This window comes from Marmota marmota, unplaced genomic scaffold (assembly GCF_001458135.2).
Source record: "Marmota marmota marmota unplaced genomic scaffold, marMar, whole genome shotgun sequence".
NCBI lineage: Eukaryota > Metazoa > Chordata > Mammalia > Rodentia > Sciuridae > Marmota > Marmota marmota.
The window spans coordinates 21,854,926-21,872,886 of NW_026000196.1; the positions used below are offsets into that span (position 1 = coordinate 21,854,926).

The 17,961-nt window shown below is 47.5% G+C and overlaps 1 protein-coding gene across 1 annotated transcript in view; it reads right to left on the reverse strand.

Moving 5' to 3' along the window:
• Positions 1-1,667: 1,667 nt before the first annotated feature.
• Positions 1,668-17,961, reverse strand: part of Pygb (glycogen phosphorylase B) — a 48,236-nt gene continuing 31,942 nt past the window's right edge. Inside the window, exons 11-21 of the mRNA XM_048790150.1 lie at positions 17,237-17,383; positions 16,183-16,346; positions 14,736-14,850; positions 13,476-13,577; positions 12,418-12,565; positions 11,157-11,215; positions 9,431-9,572; positions 7,066-7,273; positions 5,532-5,666; positions 3,974-4,040; positions 1,668-3,291 (exon numbers count right to left, since the gene is read on the reverse strand). Of these exons, the coding sequence (XP_048646107.1) occupies positions 3,139-3,291; positions 3,974-4,040; positions 5,532-5,666; positions 7,066-7,273; positions 9,431-9,572; positions 11,157-11,215; positions 12,418-12,565; positions 13,476-13,577; positions 14,736-14,850; positions 16,183-16,346; positions 17,237-17,383 (1,440 nt within the window). The 3' untranslated portion in view covers positions 1,668-3,138. The remainder of the gene's footprint in view (positions 3,292-3,973; positions 4,041-5,531; positions 5,667-7,065; positions 7,274-9,430; positions 9,573-11,156; positions 11,216-12,417; positions 12,566-13,475; positions 13,578-14,735; positions 14,851-16,182; positions 16,347-17,236; positions 17,384-17,961) is intronic.

A 17,961-nucleotide genomic window follows, 5' to 3' on the forward strand; every position in this document is an offset into this window, starting at 1 on the left:
CTTCTGCATCTAACAGATGGGACAGTGCAGGTCTCCTGGGGACTCAGCCTCCGCTGATGCCTAGCCTTCCTCCTCTAGGTCCTCAGGCTATAGAACTTTCCAGCTGTCGGTATGCCCAGTATTAGCACCTATGGACTGGTGGGGGAGGGGGGCTAAGCCCAGCACAGTATATATCCTCTCCATTCTGAGGTACCTTAGACCTACAGTGATTCTAGAAGTAGAAAACAAATACCTTTCCCATTCCAAGGTTGGAATGAGGTCAGTTTGTGAAAACATTTAAGTATCTTCTTCCTGACAAGACTCTTGGCATGTAACCAGGGTCAGTCTTCTGCCACCTGTGGACAGCTCAGCCAAAAGCAGGATCTGAGTGCACTGCCACTACAAGTCACAGCCCTCAGAGCTGGGATACTTGCCCTGCCTTTCACAGCCTTTTTGCATAACTGGTGTATGCCAGGGGTCTTCAAGGCACTGTAATACAGCTGTGCACACAAGACCAAGGCAGCCCTTGTATAAGGCAATGGTAGTCTGAAGCGCAAATCCAGGCCATGGACTCTGTTTCACACTGAAGTTCCTGACACCTCAGCAGAGGTGACTGCTGTGCCTCTACCTGGGCCAGTCTTTTTTTCTGTCTCTGCAAGTTACTTCAGACTCATTGGTGGGGAAATGAGACAAGATGTAGAAAAAACATTTAAAATACAAACGGGTTTTTTTACAAGTGTGTGACAGGCAAACTAAAGAAGGAATGTAAGGGAGCCCTGAGCTGCCAGCTGCTTTGCTATTATCTATCAGTTAAATGAAAATTTCCACAAACAGCAACAGAGCTTACATTGTGGGTTTCAGACCATTTAATGTAAGATCAATCAGGACCAGTCTTTCTTTGAAAAAAAAAAGGAAGCTAAGAGATGTGACATGTTGGGGGTAAAGCACTGTGCAGCTGCACTTGTGTCCCAGGAATCTCAGGACAGCCTCCCAAACCTGGGAATTGTAGTAGACTCATTTTGGTACTCTGACCACAGCATGGGATAGAAGTGAGACTGTGAGAAGAACTTGCCAGATGCCAAGACAAGGAAGTCCATGGCATTGTATCAACCTGCAATAGTTTTTTCCTTTTTCTTTTTTTTTAATATTGGGTATTGAACATGGGTGCTTTACACCTGATAGCTCTTTTTAAATTTTTGAAATAGGGTCTCACTAAGTTGTTGAAGCTGGTCTAGCAATGCTCCTGCTTGAGCCTCCTGAATTGCTTGGAATTCAGGAGGTGCCACTGCACACAGTACCTGATTTTTTTCTGCAGCTATAGATACAATTCAGGAGATGATTTAGTTTCCAGGCCCAGGAACTGGTGGCAGAGGCAGTAAGTGCAGAGAGGGACCAATACATTTCACACTAATAATGCAAATACTTTCATTCTATTGCCAGTAAAGTGTTTCCATATGGCTGGATTTGATGACTTTTTAAAGAACAGGTAAGTCCCACACGGTGGGGATGAGAACTCTTTGTCTTTGAAACCAGAACATGGAGCCATAATTCAGCCCTGGCACAGGTTACAAAGAAATGAAGCCCATCTGCCAAGGTCATCACCCTGGCCTCAGGCCTGCACCCTCCCACCTCCTATAGAACCCTCATATTGTTGTGTGCAGTGAGTGAAACAGACACAACATCCACTATCCATGGGCAAAAAGGTTTAATCAGTTTTTCATACCAAGCAGTAACAGCAAGTGGTAGGGTTGTGGCCACCCACAGCCAGCTTCAGGGAATGTGGCCTCACAGCAGATGACCATAGCCCCAGAGTTTGCCACCACCCAAAAAAAGACCCCAGTGGTTCTGGTGGAACTGTGCACTGTGAGCAAATCCTCCCCAGCAAAGCTGGGGTGAGGGAAAAGCCTTTCCTGGCACCTCAGGTCCGGCATGCAAAGTATGGAAGCCTTTGGAAGGGTGTTTCCATCTGACTTCTCCAACCACCAACTGACTGGTGATGGGCAGCACTAGACTAGTGCTAGGTTCTGCCCCATAGCCTCAGCCTGAGGAGGGGTTTGGCTGAGAGGGCTCACCCTCAATTCCCTCCCAGGCCTACTGTATGAGTACAATGGAAACAGGTCCTCTGGGTCCACTGCTCCTTTTTGCAGACGAGGATGCTGCACTGGTGGAAGGGGAAGAATAGTCTTTGTATATACAACAGAAAAATGCACCCCAGGACATGGATGGGAGGTGTCGGGAGGGCAAAGATCCACAGCAGAGTCAGCAGCCCTGCCTCAGGCCCCAGTACAGGATAGGCAGCTAATCTTGCTGGGCACAGTGGCTGATTATTACCTCCAGCCAGGCAAAAACAGCCCTAGCATGGCCTCCTACAGACCCAAAATTGACCGAGTGCAATTTTTAGTTGCTAAAACAAGAGGTTAGTTTCATTTCCTTGTGTAATTTTTCTTTTGAAAAAGCAAAACCAAGCTAACCCTGCTTCAGCCAGCCTGTCTTAACCAATGCCTCTGAGACACCAAAACAAGTCCTTCCCCAATGTTCCTTCCCAGTTGTCCTGAGTCTAAGGCACCCACATGGCTCCCAAGATGACTACAAAAGGTAGGGCCCATATACCAGGTGAAGAGCCATGGACAGGGATCAGAAGACAGGCAGCCATGAGGATGATGCCTGAAGGATTTGACTCCCCAACAGGGATGGAAAACAGTTGGCCAAGGAGACCACACTGGGCTTAGCTCTGCCTGGCAGCTAGTGGCCCAGGTTCTATGGAAATACATTTCCCCAAGCTTCACCACAGACACCTGCCCAAGCCCCAGAATCCAGAGGATCAAAACTAAATATGTGTGCAAATTTTCAGGGAGCCCATGAGATGGCTCCATCTCCTACCTACCCTCTGTGGGGAGGGTTGGCTGAAGCTATGGGGGTCAGCTTTGCCCATCTGTGCTGAGAATTCTTTCCTCTATAGGAAAGCAGGAAGATGTCCCCCACTCCTAGCACCTTCCTTCCTTGCCCCCGTCTTCAAAACCACCCTCTCGACCCCACAGCCCCTCCCAGAACCAGCACTGAGAAAAGCAGGAACCACTAGCTGCTGGCAAAGTGCTTGAAAACTGGCATGATGTGCAAAATCAACCAAACAAAAGCCCGCTGGTCCTGCTCACAGGGAACCTAGTCCTTGGGGATATTGGGAGGTGGGATCTGCAGGTCGGAGGGTTCCACTCCCCAGATGTCCCGTGCGTATTCAGTAATAGTCCGGTCACTGGAGAACTTGCCAGAGCAGGCAATGTTCCTGATGACCTTCTTGGTCCACTCCTTGGGGTTCTGTGGGGGAGGGAAAGACTGATTAATCTTTGGCACCTTTGCTGGGGCCAAGAGCTCCCAAGAGAGCCTGAGCTTCTGGAATGTCGGGTCTGTTTCTAGATGAGCCTGGGAAGAAGATATTATACTCATGTGCTCAGAGAATAGGGGAAATCCTACCGAATGACTACATGTAAGGGGCAAGAAGCTAAGAAAGGGTATCCCCTGTCACACACATATATAGCACAGAAACACCAGCAGGGGTAAGCACTTGTCACAGGTGGATCCAATGTCCATGGGAGATGGTCAAGCAGTCTTCTGCCCTGGGCCTCACCCATCTCCTATCTTCCATCTTAGCCTTACAGCTGCCCCCAAATTATACCCAGCACCAGTAGGGGTCTCTGTAGAAAGGCCAGACTCTTCCAAGCCATTCCAAATTGAGGGAAAAGGGTTCCTCCAAGAGCCCCACTAGGGAACTCAGTTTCCAAGTCCCATGTTCCTACTCTCAGCTATGAAAGCTGATTCCCCAAGAGAGGAAGTGACAGGGTTGCCCTAGAGACTGACAGAGCACATGAGAGACAAATCACAGCCCCAATCCCCTCCAGCTTTGGCCAAGAACCTGCTTCCACAGTTTGGGAAATGAAAAATCTGACTCAGCAAGTCTATAACAGACCACTTAGCTGGCCCTGGAGCCCACAAATCTTACCCGGTACAACTGGTCCACCTGGGCCTGGCACTGCATGTAGGCTTCATAGTCTGCAAACACTTTGAACCTGAAATTAGGGCAGGACACTGAGCCAGGCTGGTAAATGGCAGTGGGTGAGAAGCCCTGCCCAGAGCAGCCTGCCATGTGGTCCTAGGGAACAATCCCTCAGCCAGAGATCAGAAATCACCTGCCTGGCCCAGCCCTCATCCTACAGCTCTGTTAAGGGCTGGAATGAAAAAGCCACCCCACTTGTGGGGCTAGGCTGTGCCAGATCCATCTGACTACAGGGCTTCCCTGTGAGCAACATTTATGTCCAGGAGATGCTATTTGATAAAAAATCTTATTTCAACCCAATATTCCTTTAAGGAAACTGGTGTTTACAGCACTACCAGCACATACAGGGCTACTAGAGCTGCACACACCCATATTATCCTGTGCAGACCCAAAGCAGCAGCCTATTTCACTGCCAGGGCCAAGACACACCTGATGAGTAACACTGCCATTTAGCTATCTATTCCAAGTCTGAGAATTGGTGACAGAGGAAAGGGTTATTTGTGGTCCCTGGTGTTCTAGACAAAAATGCAAATATGAATATAGATATGCACTTTTGTTCACTGTTGAGAATAAAAGCATAGTTCATAAAATTCACAATTCACAAATTTTAAAATTCCTTCCTGCTTAGTACAGTGACACATGTCTGTAAAACCAGTGACTCAGGAGGCTGAGACAGGACAATACCAAGTTTGAGGTCAGCCTCAGCCAACTCAGCAAGACTTTGTCTCAAAAAAAAAAAAAAAAAGACCCTCCTTCCTTCCTCACATCTCAGCAGGGTCTAGCTTCAACCCACACGTGAACTGCTCATGATCTAGTCTGACTGAAGCTGGTGGATAACACAGTCCTCAAAGAGCAAAACCAAAACTAAGTAAAAGACTTGTGAAAGTAGAAGAGAGGTTAATTCCAGGGATTCATCAGATTCAACTTTCACTAGCAAAAAACTGCCATAAGACAGAAATAGTGTCAATCAGTTAACCTGTTATATGATTGTACATCTTTTACAGCCATGTGTTAATTGCACTTTGATAAAATGCCAGCCACATTATAATTTTATGATGTCACAAGCAAGTTCTATTTTAACTATGGTGTGTCCTGAGAGCCACAGTTCCACCACCCTCTCAATCACCTCCCTGCTGGGTCAGGGACATCCTGCCTATGCTCCCCGACTGCCCTCTACTGGCCTCCTGAGAACACAACTGTATGTAATGCCCAGGGACAGTGTCAGCCCAGGGACACCTCCTCCAGCCTCTTGCTCTTGCTGTTGGCCTGTCTCCTACTGCTGGGGTCCCCCAAGGCATTGACATAGGCTCCCACAACCTCCAACCCTTACTTTTAGCTGTGATTCTCCCAGCTGGCCATAAGGTCTTGTGGGCTGAGGGGGAGAGAGTATCATGTCACAAATGTGAACTTCCCTATTCTCCAGGAGGTTCCAACTGTCCCAAAAGTGGGAACTGATGGACAGCTGACTAGGGAAGCCAAAACAGACAAGAGGGGTGTGTCCCACCTGTCATGGTACATTAGCATGTTGACCATATCTTTGAAGCAGTGTGGGTCCTTAGGAGAAAAGAAGCCACTGCTGATCTGGTCCATGGCCTGCTTCAGTTCCGGCAGGCGCTCATAGTACTCTCTGGCATTGTACCTGCAGGGAGAAGAGGACATCAATGCCTAGTGTCCCCCAAATGGGAACCTCTAGGGGACAAGTGGTGGAGACATGTTGTGCCTGGTATAGTTCCTGTCCCAGGTTGGCCCTGGAAGTCCAGGGCATCAACAACTAACCACTTGCGGCTACCAGGCATTTGGTTCAAGTAGGGATGTCCTATAAGGCTAAAGTCAATTCCATCTGCTCCCTCTATTATTCAAAGAAATACAGCTCCCAGGAGATGTACAATTATATGCACAGCTCACATCATTTCTACTAGAGCACACCAGGTTGCTCACAAACTTGCCTCACTGAAATCTTGGACAGAGCTTTTAAAAACTGGCTGCCCTGTTAGATCACCTTTGGCTGGCCCCCAGGATGAGGAAATAAAACCAGACAAGATGAGACAGAACCAGCCCTGCCCATCTCGGGGCTGGGAGGTGATTTGGGGGGAGGGGTGGGGAGGCAAAGGGGACATGAAAACATGCAGGTCCCAGGATGCAGGACAGGGCAGAAGACCTAAGGGAGGGACAGGTGAAAACTCCATGTGGGCATGTGAGCTCTCTGGATGACAAGGACACTGTTCTGAGTTTTAAGGTGACATTTGGGTTTCATCTGACTGCTGTCAAAGGCTTCACTGATTCCCCAAGAGCTACAAAAGGCAACTAGAAAACAATAACTTTTCTTTTAAATTAGTCCTCATGAATGTCAAGATCACGAAAAACAAAGGAAGACTGAGAATTTGTCACAGACTAGAGGAGAACTGACCAATCACATTGGGCAGAAAAGGGCATTCATGAAAAAGCTGGCAGAATCACAATGTGGCATGAACTAAGAATTTACAATGTGCCACTATAGGTTAATTAATTTTGACAATGCACCACATGATTTGTAAGATGTAACAACAGGAGAAACCAGGAGTGAGGTAGACAGGAGCTCTCTCTACTGTGTTTACAAGTTTTCTGAAAACCCAAAACTATTTCAAAATAAAAAGATAATTTACAAATTAGACCAGGAACCTCAATGGTAGGTGCTCTCAATTGGCTAATGCTCTCAGCAATGGAGGTGCCCACCCTACCCCTTGCTTCCACGTCTTTGGGCACTGTCCTACTTGCATCCTGGCTAAGGGCGCCGCTCTAAGAGACCCTGCCCTAACAGTGACTTATAAAAACCTTTGCTGGAAGAGGAGCCCTTGATCTGGACTCCGTGGACTCTGCCATGGAGACAAGCACAGAGATGGCCTAGCTAGGACCCAGATGCTTTGGGCTTATGAAGAGACTGGTGATTCCAGTTTTCCCACAGCCATGGGGTAACAAACCCCTGCCCAGCCTTAACCCCTAGACCCAGTTGCCTTCCATGTCCTCCCTCCCCCAAAGCTTCCACATGCAGGGACTTGCACCCTTTCTGGTCCAGAGCCTCGACGTCCTCCACCCGAAGGCCAAAGATGAAGAGGTTCTCAATCCCAGCCTCCTCAGCCATTTCCACATTGGCACCATCCATGGTGCCGATGGTGAGTGCCCCATTCAGCATGAACTTCATGTTGCCGGTGCCTGAGGCCTCAGTGCCCGCGGTGGAGATCTGCTGTGACAGGTCAGCAGCTGGAATCACTGCAAGGAACAGGAGGCAGGTCAGCCCCAGGCCCTTTCGTTTCATTTTTCTCACACCACACTCCCTCCTCCCAACCCCATCAGCAGGAGATCCCAGGATAGGAAACTTCCATCCTGAGGCTGCTGGGCTCGCCACAGGACCAACCAGCCCCAGTCACTCTAGGACCAGGGGGACCCAGAGACCAGGCAGCCATCAACCACCTAGTACCAAAGTGGCCACTGGCCTCCACAGGGCTCCCCTTCTTGACTGGAGGAGCCTAAGGCAGAGACCCAAGATGAAAACCCCTGAAAAGTCCCACAAGTAGCATAGGATTCTTGTTCGGGAACTTTCCAGGGACCAGGTAAATACAAGTGAAGTGGGTGCTCAGTCTTGAATTGCTGATAATATGTTTCCTTCATTCCCATGACATTGACATCTTAATCATCCCATAAGGCTCTCTGGATCATTTCAGGAGGAACCTGGACTCCTGTAGAACCAGAGGACTGGAAAGGCTGAAAGCAATTCTTAAAGTTCATGTGCATGGGAATTACTGAGTATGCACAGAGTAGGCACAAACACCCAGCCAGATGCTGCAGTTTCATGGTTTCTCCCAAACTCAGGCTTCCTGTGCTCATAATGTGGCAGGCTAGAAACAGCACAGGTCACTGCCAAGGAACATACCCTGGCTGGACACCTTGATCTCAGTGTTGGTGCCACAGCTGCCAGTGCTTCCTCAGCCCAGCAGGCAGCAATTCAACTCAGCCAGCACCAGAGCCCAGCCCCTCCTCAGGAAGGGAAGAAAGGGGATAGAGTAGCAGGGCAGCAGGAGCTCTAAAGATATGAAGGCCAAGCCAAGGTGTCAGGATAAAAAGGAAAAGGCATCCCCAGCCCCCAGCACTGTGGCACAGCAGCACAGCTTGTAATAGCTAGGTGTTGCTGTGGCACATCCAAGGAACCAGGAAAAAGCGTGAGAAATCCAGACCCCAGCACTGAGGCCCCAGACTGGTGCCCCCATGGCCAGTTCTAAAAATAAGCAGTAGTCAATTGGTCTCAAAATAAAGGTGAAGGGGGGCTTCCAGAGAGCAGGAAGGACAGCAAGACATTTTAGTTAGAAGTCCCAGGATGTTGGAGCTCAGTGGTAGAGCACTTGCCTAGCACATGGAGGTTCAATCCTTGTTCAATCCTTGGCACCACATAAAAATAAATAAGAGTACTGTGTCCATCTACAACTTACACAGACACACACACACTTTTCTTTCTCTTTTTAAAGAAGTTCCAAGAAGGACTAACCAACATCACCAAAGTTTCCAGTCTCTTGAATAAGACTGGAAGACACTCAAGCACCAAGTGACACCCAAATGAGGTAGGAGCAATTCCAGGCAGCAGCCAGACATCGGACAAGCTCTGGTGGACCAGCCTGAGCTCACATTTTAAAAAAGTAGAGCAGATCAGCCTGCAGTCTTTATTGCCACAACCTTAGTGGCAGGAAGGGAGTGTGGGAATTCAAGGCTCAGATTCCCCACCTTCTTTCTGGTTATGCAAATCACTTTCTTGCCAAGAAAGGGGCATCCAGCTCAAAATGGACATGCTGACATCCTGGTGGTTCTCCCCAGAACCAGCCAAGATAGAGCAGACCCAAACTAAATGTCAGGTTCCAAGCTACCCCCAGACAGGACATGAGAGGCAGATGCTGGTACATGAGAAATTAGCAGTGCACTTGGAAACCAAGCAGGTGGTGGTGAACAAGACAGGGGAAGGGAGGGGAGGGGAAGAGAGGAGAGAGAAGCCACTGGCCAGATATGTGTGCTGCCAACGGGAGGGCATGGCTGAGAGGCAGGAGAGAGGAAAGTAGGGAACAATGAGACCACACAGGACAATAAGGTTCAGAGATCAAGGATGTTCAAAGCTTTGCTCTCTGGACCTCCTCTGAGCCTGAGTAATTCCACCTAAGATATACAAAGGTGCCTTCTCAGGCATGCTTCAGATGCTTCATGACATAAGAGGGCCTTCTCTGAAGTCTTTCACTGCTAGTCTGCAGCCCTCCCCAGGCTAGGTGGGACCTGAGTCTCCAGAACAGAGTGAGGCTGCCTGACGTTGGGAATGGCCCTGGCCAGCACTGTCCCCCAACAGCCCCAGATAGGAGCAAGTCTACATCCAGTGCAGGCATCCAGGGTTACCTTTCTCAGCTAAGGAAACACGGTAGTTCTCCAAGAAGATCACTTTGAGCCTGTCACCCACAACTGGATCATGATTGATGACATCACCGATGGATGTGACCAACTTGATGATCATCTTGGCCATGTGGTACCCAGGAGCTGCCTGGAAAAGGGTTTGGGGAGAAAGTTAAGGAGGGTTAAGCTTTGCTCTGGGTCCAAGAAGGATCCTTGGAGCATCTGGCAACACTACTGGGCATATGGGTCTATAAGAGGGTGAACACTGATCCTCAGAAGCCAGTGTTGGATTGGCCAGTGGATACACAGAGGTCACACCCTAAAGCATAACCCCAACTGGGGTCAAGGAAAGGGAAAGGGCTGACTCTGCAGAGGTTTCAGCTTCTATCCAGTACTTCTCATGAGTCCTCAGATTTCACTTGTGAAATCTTTCAGCCTCAAGTCTATCTGAGCCCAGTGTTTCAGAAATTACAAGATAAAAAAAACAAAGACTTCTAGAACTATCAATTTAAAGAAAAGAGAGAAAATTAAAGAATATACTGGAACAAAACAGGGGAATACATTCAGAAAAAGCCAGCCTAGGATGACAGACAACCAATTTCTATAACAAACATCTTAGGGGGTGGGAGACATAGAAGGAAAGCCTACTGATTAAGGAAAATTAAAAGACTTATCAATCAATGTGAGGACATTAGACCCCCTTGGGGTCTAATTCAAACAGTTAAAATATTTTTGAGGCTGGGGTATGGCTCAATGGAAGAGTCCTTGCCTAACATGTGCAAGCAAGGCCCTGGATTTGATCCCCAGGACCACCAAAAAGTAATAATATTATTAATAATAACAACTTCAGCCAGGGGAGTAGCACATGTCCTAACTACCAGCAACTCAAGAGGCAGAGGCAAGAGGATAAAAATTTTTTTAAAGTCCATGTCATTATGGACCTTACAAACTAAAATAATAACAAAACAACATGATATCCAAATAATTTGATTCAAAAGTACCAGGTGATAGGGTAAGCAAAGACCAAACAAGGTGAGGTTACCGACTGCTGAGCCTGAGCAGGTACCCTCTCCCCTTCAGTTACCTCTGCAGATGCTGAAGTTAAAGGAAAGGCTTGCAGAACAAGGACAGGTACCTGCATGTGCATCACACACCCTAGCCATACTGTCAGCAAGAGTGCAACCTGCAGATGCACCATGGAAGGCTGACCCAGGGCAGTACCTCCCAAAGAAGCTGCACCCCGCAGCCCACATCTTCTGATGAAGACCAGGATACTGGCCAAGTATGATGCTGTGGTGACACTGTGTCTAGTACTCAAGCATGTGTTATAGTAAAGAGAATTAAATGAACACATGCTGAGCTCAGAATGGCCTTACATGTGACAGAAGTAGCAGTTACACTTACCTTATATTCCCTTGGCCACAAGTAGCCATGAGATCCTATGGGAACACAGAGAAAGGGTACCACACCTTCTGATGGGGTCCACTGAGATTGGTCCTTGGGGCTAAGGATCTGAACAGTCAGGTTCCCATCTAATTCCCTCTTATTCAACTGAGTCTAAATGGGCCCCTTGCTCTCATAAGCACCCTTGCAGGACTGGGAACCCACTGGCACTCTGTGTGCAATGCAGGCACCTGGCTTTGGAGTAGGCAAGCTGCCATCAACCAGAGAGGGGAGTGTGTGCATCCTGGGCCAAAATATCAAAAAAGGAGTGAAGAGAAAGTCATATCACCTTGCCCCCAATCATCACAGTCCTGGGCACAAAGGACTTGGCTGGGTCTTTCTTTATTCCTGCAGAACAAATAGATGAGATTCAAGTGAGGCAACTTTAAACCAGAAAGTCCCTTCCCAGCAAGCCACAGTGACCTAGCAACCTCAGAGACCTCTCCAGAGGCTGGACAGGCAGGTTTGGCTAGGTGTCCACTTTAGCCTAAGAGGCACAGGTAGGTAGCAGTGGCAAATGGTCATGGCCCCCCACCACCTGCCTGCTTAGGAACCTGCCACTTATACAGGGGGACAAGGCCACCCCTATGTCTGCACTTCATTCCCAGTTGGTGAGGAGAGCCATCAAGAACACTGACAACTAACCGTGTAGCATACCAAGGAAAGATGTTCTTCCTAAGGGCTCAGAAGAAAAGCTGCACCTACACTTCCAGAAAAGCCCAACCCAGGATCTTGTTTGGCTCTGGTCACTGTAAGTGACCCTTGTATGTGAGGAGTACACACTTTTAAAACATGTTATTCTGGGCACAGTGGTACACATACAATCCCAGCAACTTGGGAGCCTGAGGCAGGAGGATTGTAAGTTTAAGACCTGCCTCAGCAACTTAGCAAGACTCAAAATAAGAAATAAAAAGGGATGGGGATATAGCTTGGTAGTAGAGCATCCCTGGGTTCAAACCCCATACCACAAAACATAAGTAAATAAATAAATAAGCAAGCAGATAAAAAAATATCCAAAAGCAATATAAGGTATGTGCATATGTGCATGTATGTGTGTTGTGTGTGTGTGTGTATATATACACACACATATATATATACACACACACATATATATGTATTATGTAGATATATAAAATGAACCTATATTACTCTTTTTTATAAGTAGACATTAAATGTCTCTGATGAGCACAGTATTTCCAAACAAGATCTTACAGAAATAATATCTTAAAAGCTAATCTGAACCCCAAACCTTGCCTTGGTGCAGACTATTCCTTGCCTCCACCAAGGTCTCAAAACCCACAGAGCCTTTAAATGCTTACCCATTTATTTACCTAAGACTCTGGCACTGAGCACACAGTAAAACATACAGCCATTGCTCAAAATAAATGTGTCACATCACTCACACACATACATTCTGTGTGAGAAAGGCCAGGGGTCCAAAGATAAGCTGGCAGGCAAGACAAGTCTTGAGCCAGCCTTGGTCTTGAGGGAGGGATGCCACCTAGAACCACACAAGGGAAGCCAGGAGGCACCCAGGGACCCACACTCACGGTTGTACAGTGTGATGATGTGCAGGCAGTTAAGCAGCTGCCGTTTGTACTCATGGATCCTCTTCACATGCACGTCAAACATGGAAGACGGGTTGATCTTAACCTTGTATTCCTTCTCTAGGAGGGCAGAGAACTTCAGTTTGTTTTCCTGGAAAGAAGGAAAGTGAAGGATGGGTGGACAGTTCACAGGAACTGCCCTGTGAGCTCCCAAGGTCCCATACATTCCAGCTTTCTACCCAATCCCAGAGAACGTCTTGGACAGGTTAGAAATTGTCAGAGAGGAGCTGGGGTTGTGGCTCAGCAGTAGAGCGCTAGCCTAGCACGTGCAAGGCCGTGGGCTCAATCCTCAGCACCACATACAGATAAATAAAGGTATTGTGTCCAACTACAACTAAAAAAAAGAGAAATTGTTTGATAGGTCCAGAGACCAGACCTGGAGGTACTGATGACACTGGAGAAAGGTGAACAAGGGTGACACTGAAAATGGGTATACAGGATAAAGCGGGGAAGAAATACATGAAAACCAAACTGAACAGCAGCCTAGAGCTGAGCATAAAGAGAAAACAGAGTAAGGGACACTCAGAATGTGATCTGTAGTCAGGGGAAGAAAATGAAGGGATAAGGCATAGGAAGTGAGAAACTTCCTATGAAGTTTCATAGGAAGTGGAGAATTGTTTGGGGCTTATAAGACAATGTCATGAGCAGGACAAACATGTAGACCCATGATTCCGACCCTGCACCATGCTGTGAGAACACTCTTAGCTCCTGCCAAGATTGGGAAGCTCCAACCACTGCTCAGAAATGGAATTACACTGCAATCAGCTTCCAAGGTCTCTGTACATACCTGCTACTATAATGGCAGAGCAAGGTGAAGTCAGAGATGTCATGGGGGTCTGCACACTCCCACCCATTGCATTACCTGAGGTTAAACAAGCCCTCATCTGGAAGGCTGAGTGTGACCCAGACCGTTGGGTGCCTTTCCAAAGTGCTGGATGGGTCCACACAAACTCAACATGCTGAGCCTCAGGAAGATAGGCTGCAGGGCCACATGAACCTACCTGCTTGACCTTGGCCACATCCCTGATGAACACCTCATCACTGACCAATGGCAGCAGCTTCTTCAGTTGGCTCAAGTCAGTCAGAAAGCCTTCCCCAATTCTCTGGAAAAACATATAGACATATGGCTTCTGTTCACTGCAGCCTTAGTCTCTATGAGCTTGCCCTCTGCCTATTACCCCATGCCTGCTTTCCCTGGTTTTTCCTGCCCCTCTGGACCCTCACAACATCCCCTTCTCAGGGCAACTTGTACCCTATGTCCACATGGCCACCAGGGCCCTGGCCTCCTAAATCAGACCTGAGCTCACCCCTCAATGGCTCCACCAGGATGTCCAAGTCCTATCAACTCAGTCATCCATAATAATCTCATGAACTTCCTTCAGTCCCCAATACTTGGGACAACCTATTACAGCCTGATATCTGGGGCTAGTGAGACTAGGTCCTCCTCCCATTCCTCCATCACCATGAACAAAGTGGGTGCCCTCTCCCTCTTTCTCACTATGACAGGCAGTCACTTCAAAACCAATCTCATTGAGGACCCTCTTACCTACGGCCTTCCATTGCTGGCCCAGCCATCTATCCAGCCTCTCCTCACTCTTCCCAGCCTCATCCTGTATGGAAGCCATACTGGCCTTCCAGACCCTTGAGGGGACCTAATACTAGACCAGATCTGCCTTCTGTTCTGGTCTTGCCAGCACTGTTTCCAGCTCTCAACATCTCAGGGAAGTCCCTCTTGACTCTAACACTCCCGGCATGCAGTGTCCCCAAGGCAGCCTTAGGATACTCTGCTCTTCAAGGGAGACAAGGGCACAGACGGCACAGGGCCTGGTATCTGAGAGCACGTGAATAAGTAAATAACCTGCCATGTCTCTGGCTTAAAACCGTGCCCACCACAGTCAGCTCCCTCTTCATCAAGAGGCCTTTCCTTAAATGAAGATATTGTGTCCATCTACAAATAAAAATATATTTAAAAAATCCAAAAAAAAAAAAAAAAAGAGGCCTTTCCTTTTCCTCAGCCTTCCCAGATAGGCTTCCAAACTCACACATAGGGCTAGAGCTGGACCAGTGCACCTGTGTTCACAGGACTCGCCAGCTCATGTCCAGGGGCCACTGCTGTTCAATATGTAAGGACACAAATTCCCACTGGTTCAGCAAACACGCCTGATGACCCTGCCCAGTGTCAACTGCAGCTTCTAACTCATGGCTTCTTCATGGTCTCAGACCTGGTGTCCCCACAGGATAAGGCAACACTGGGTGCTCACCTCCACAATGATGTCTGCCAGACCCGGGTTGCACAGCAACAGCCACCGTCGGGGTGTAATGCCATTTGTCTTATTCTGGAATTTCTCTGGTTCCAGCTCATAAAAATCCTTAAAGCTGCAAATAGAAAATAAGTAATTGTCAAAAATGCTGTGTTTTGAACTAGGTGAGCAAAAGAACATAAGAACCCTTTGGGGAGATCCTGAAACTCAATTTGACTATTTCCTGAAATGTACACAGCAACTAGCATCCCTGTGCATTTTGGGACTAGCATGAAGGGAATGTATATCTGCCATATGTAGCTGTGAGGTCTAGTGCTAGCTATAGCCTCCCACATACTAGAACTTGGCCATTTTCAGAATTACAGCCTTTAGGACAGCAGTTCCCTGTGTTTCTTCTTTGCTAGCAAAGCAATAAATCTTCTTTTTTCCTTTTTCTCAAAAAAAAAAAAAAAAAAACTTGGCCATTTTCCAGAGAGGTCTATGGGGAAGCAGGGTCTAGGTCATAGCAGTGGATACTGAATAGACTTTATCTTTCAGAAATTGGGCTATTTCCCCATTTGTAAGTTGAGAGACATATCTAACTCTGAAGTTTGCTATGGGCCAGGTACAGAGACACACATCTGTAATCGCAACAATTCAAAAGCCTGAAGCAGGAGGATCACAAGTTTGAGGCCAGTGTGAACAACTTAGTAAGACACTATTTCAAATTTTAAAAAATTAAATAAAAAGGGCTGGGAATGTGGCTCAATAGTAGAGCACTTGCCTAGCAGGCACAAGATTCTGGGTTTGATCCTCGGTACTGGAAAAAAAAAAATCTAGAAATAAAAAGGGTTGGGAATATAGCTTGGTGGCAAAGCACCCCTAGGTTCAATTCTCTGTATGAAAAACAAAAAACAAAACAAAAAAGAATTTGCCATGGTGATTAATATGCAAAAGCCCCTGGGCCAGACAAAACACAGAAGGTCCTTCACCTGGACTGACATGATTGAGGGCTCCTTCCACCCTCGGATGACCAACCCAGCCCTCACAGTAGATACTCAACAAGCATCTCATGACAGAATGGAAGAAAGGAATTCCTAGATCCTATTAGGCCCCTGACTTCCACCTGCACATCTGGCCCCTGGGGGGGGCATCAGTGGCACTCAGCCAACAGCAGAAAGACCAGAAGCTCTGAGTCTCCAGCTGAAATGCCCAAGACTGGAAGCATAGGAGGAGGGACTTTTTATGGTGCCATAAAAAGCCACATTTCAGACATCACCCATCAAATCAAGCGCAAACCTGCTGATGAGAGGTGTGGTGGTGATTCTCAGTGACCCTGTCATTCCCACAAGTCAATAGCATGGGATATGTGATGCAACTTGGTTGTGGTATATATGGCAGCCAGTTCTAAGGGAGGATCTGGGTTCTGGAAAGGAACCATCCTTGGTTGGGGAGGGAGTTTACTCACACAGACTGCTTCACAATCTCTGAGTGAATCCTCGCTACACCATTCACAGCGTGGGATCCAATCACACACAGGTGGGCCATGTTAATTCGCTTGCAGTCCCCTTCTTCGATCACAGACATCCTCCTCAGGCGGTCCACATTCCCAGGAAACAGGGCAGCCACATGCTAAGGCAAAAAACAGAGAGCCCACTGTGACCCAGTAACTCCCCAATGACCAGGCAACAGCCCACCATGCCTGTGAGAATTTCCACCACCTCTAAAAAATCCAGGGGCTGCTGTGCCCAGACCTAGACCCTAAAGGCACCCCAGAACATGCCTCAGATGCACCTCACAAGGGCCCTAACTCTAGGAAGACAATCATGCAGGAAAGGCCCAGCCTGAGATCACAGAGATATGCTGTCTGAGAAGGACAGGACACCAGCAGGTGAAATGCCATTCAATTTATCAAAAGGAGGCTGAGACACTAACCCTATTAACCTAGGCAGCATTCATCTATATTATCATTAGCTGGACAGCTGCTCTCTGCAGGTCACATGGGCAGGACAGGCTGTGCTCTGCTCTGAATCACCCCAAGGCTGCCAGGATGGCCACTGGACATCCAGGAAGAGAACAGAGCTTGCTTAGGAGTGGAGATTTAAAAAAAAAAAAAGATCCAGATCTATGCTGGGTATGGTGGCCTTTTATCCCAGCAACTTGGATGCTGAGGCGGCAAATTCATAGTCAGTCTCAGCAACTTAGGGAGGTCCTATACAACTTAGTGAGACCTTGTCTCAAAATAAAAATAAAAAGGGTTAGGGTTTAGCTCAGTGGTAAAATAACCTTGGGTTAAATCCTTAGTGCCAAAAAATAAAAATAAAAGACCCCAATCTGTGACTCCCACATACACAGCAGGAGTCATTTATGTGGAGTCAGCCAACAGCTTTGCCAGGGGACAGTCTCCAGTCCCCAAGGAGTGTAGTACCTCTTCTAAGCCAGATGGGCCCATTGGCCCAGGTGAAGCCCCCCACACCCTGCAATCTACCCCATGTCCTGCCCCAGCAAGGACTGATACTCACATCCAGGTGCCGTTGATTGATGGCATAAATGATATCTAGGTGCCTCGGCAGCAGCTTCTCAAACATGGAGACAGGCCAGCGCTCCAAGGCCTCAGGCAGCACAGTGTGGTTGGTGTAGGCACAGGTCCTCTTGGTGATTTCCCAGGCCTAGACCATTTGAGAATGGTGTGTTTATCTTATTTAGAAGCAGATTCGTGGGCAAGGTGATAGTCTGCTTTACAGGGCTGGTCTGGAGCTTCTCCAAGTCTGCAGTTCAGCCCAGGCTCCTCACTTTGTTGAAGCTTTACAGCCTAACATGTGCAGACACCCATGTAAATGAATAACACTGACCCTGCTCCTGGGGAATTCACTATTAATTTTCCTTTTTTATTGGCAAACTAACAGACTGATAAACAGTTTTTCATTTATTTCCTCTAAACTGATCTGACACCCACAGTGTGGGACAATGGTTATCATGTGGCTCTGCCTGCTACTGGCCAGGAATGAAGGGGACCTTTGACGAGGCTGCAGCCTCACATACTCCAAGACCAGAAACAGAGTTTAAAAAAGAAATTACCTTAGGATTTCATCTATGTTGATTTAGTTAAAGCTCAATTAAGAAAATCCTGCTACACCAAAGAATCTATGATCAAAGTAAAATGAGCCATGAGAATAAATCTATAAATACGAAAACTTAAAAACTTCTAGGTTGGTTTTTTTTTTTTTTTTTTTTTTTTTTTTTTTTT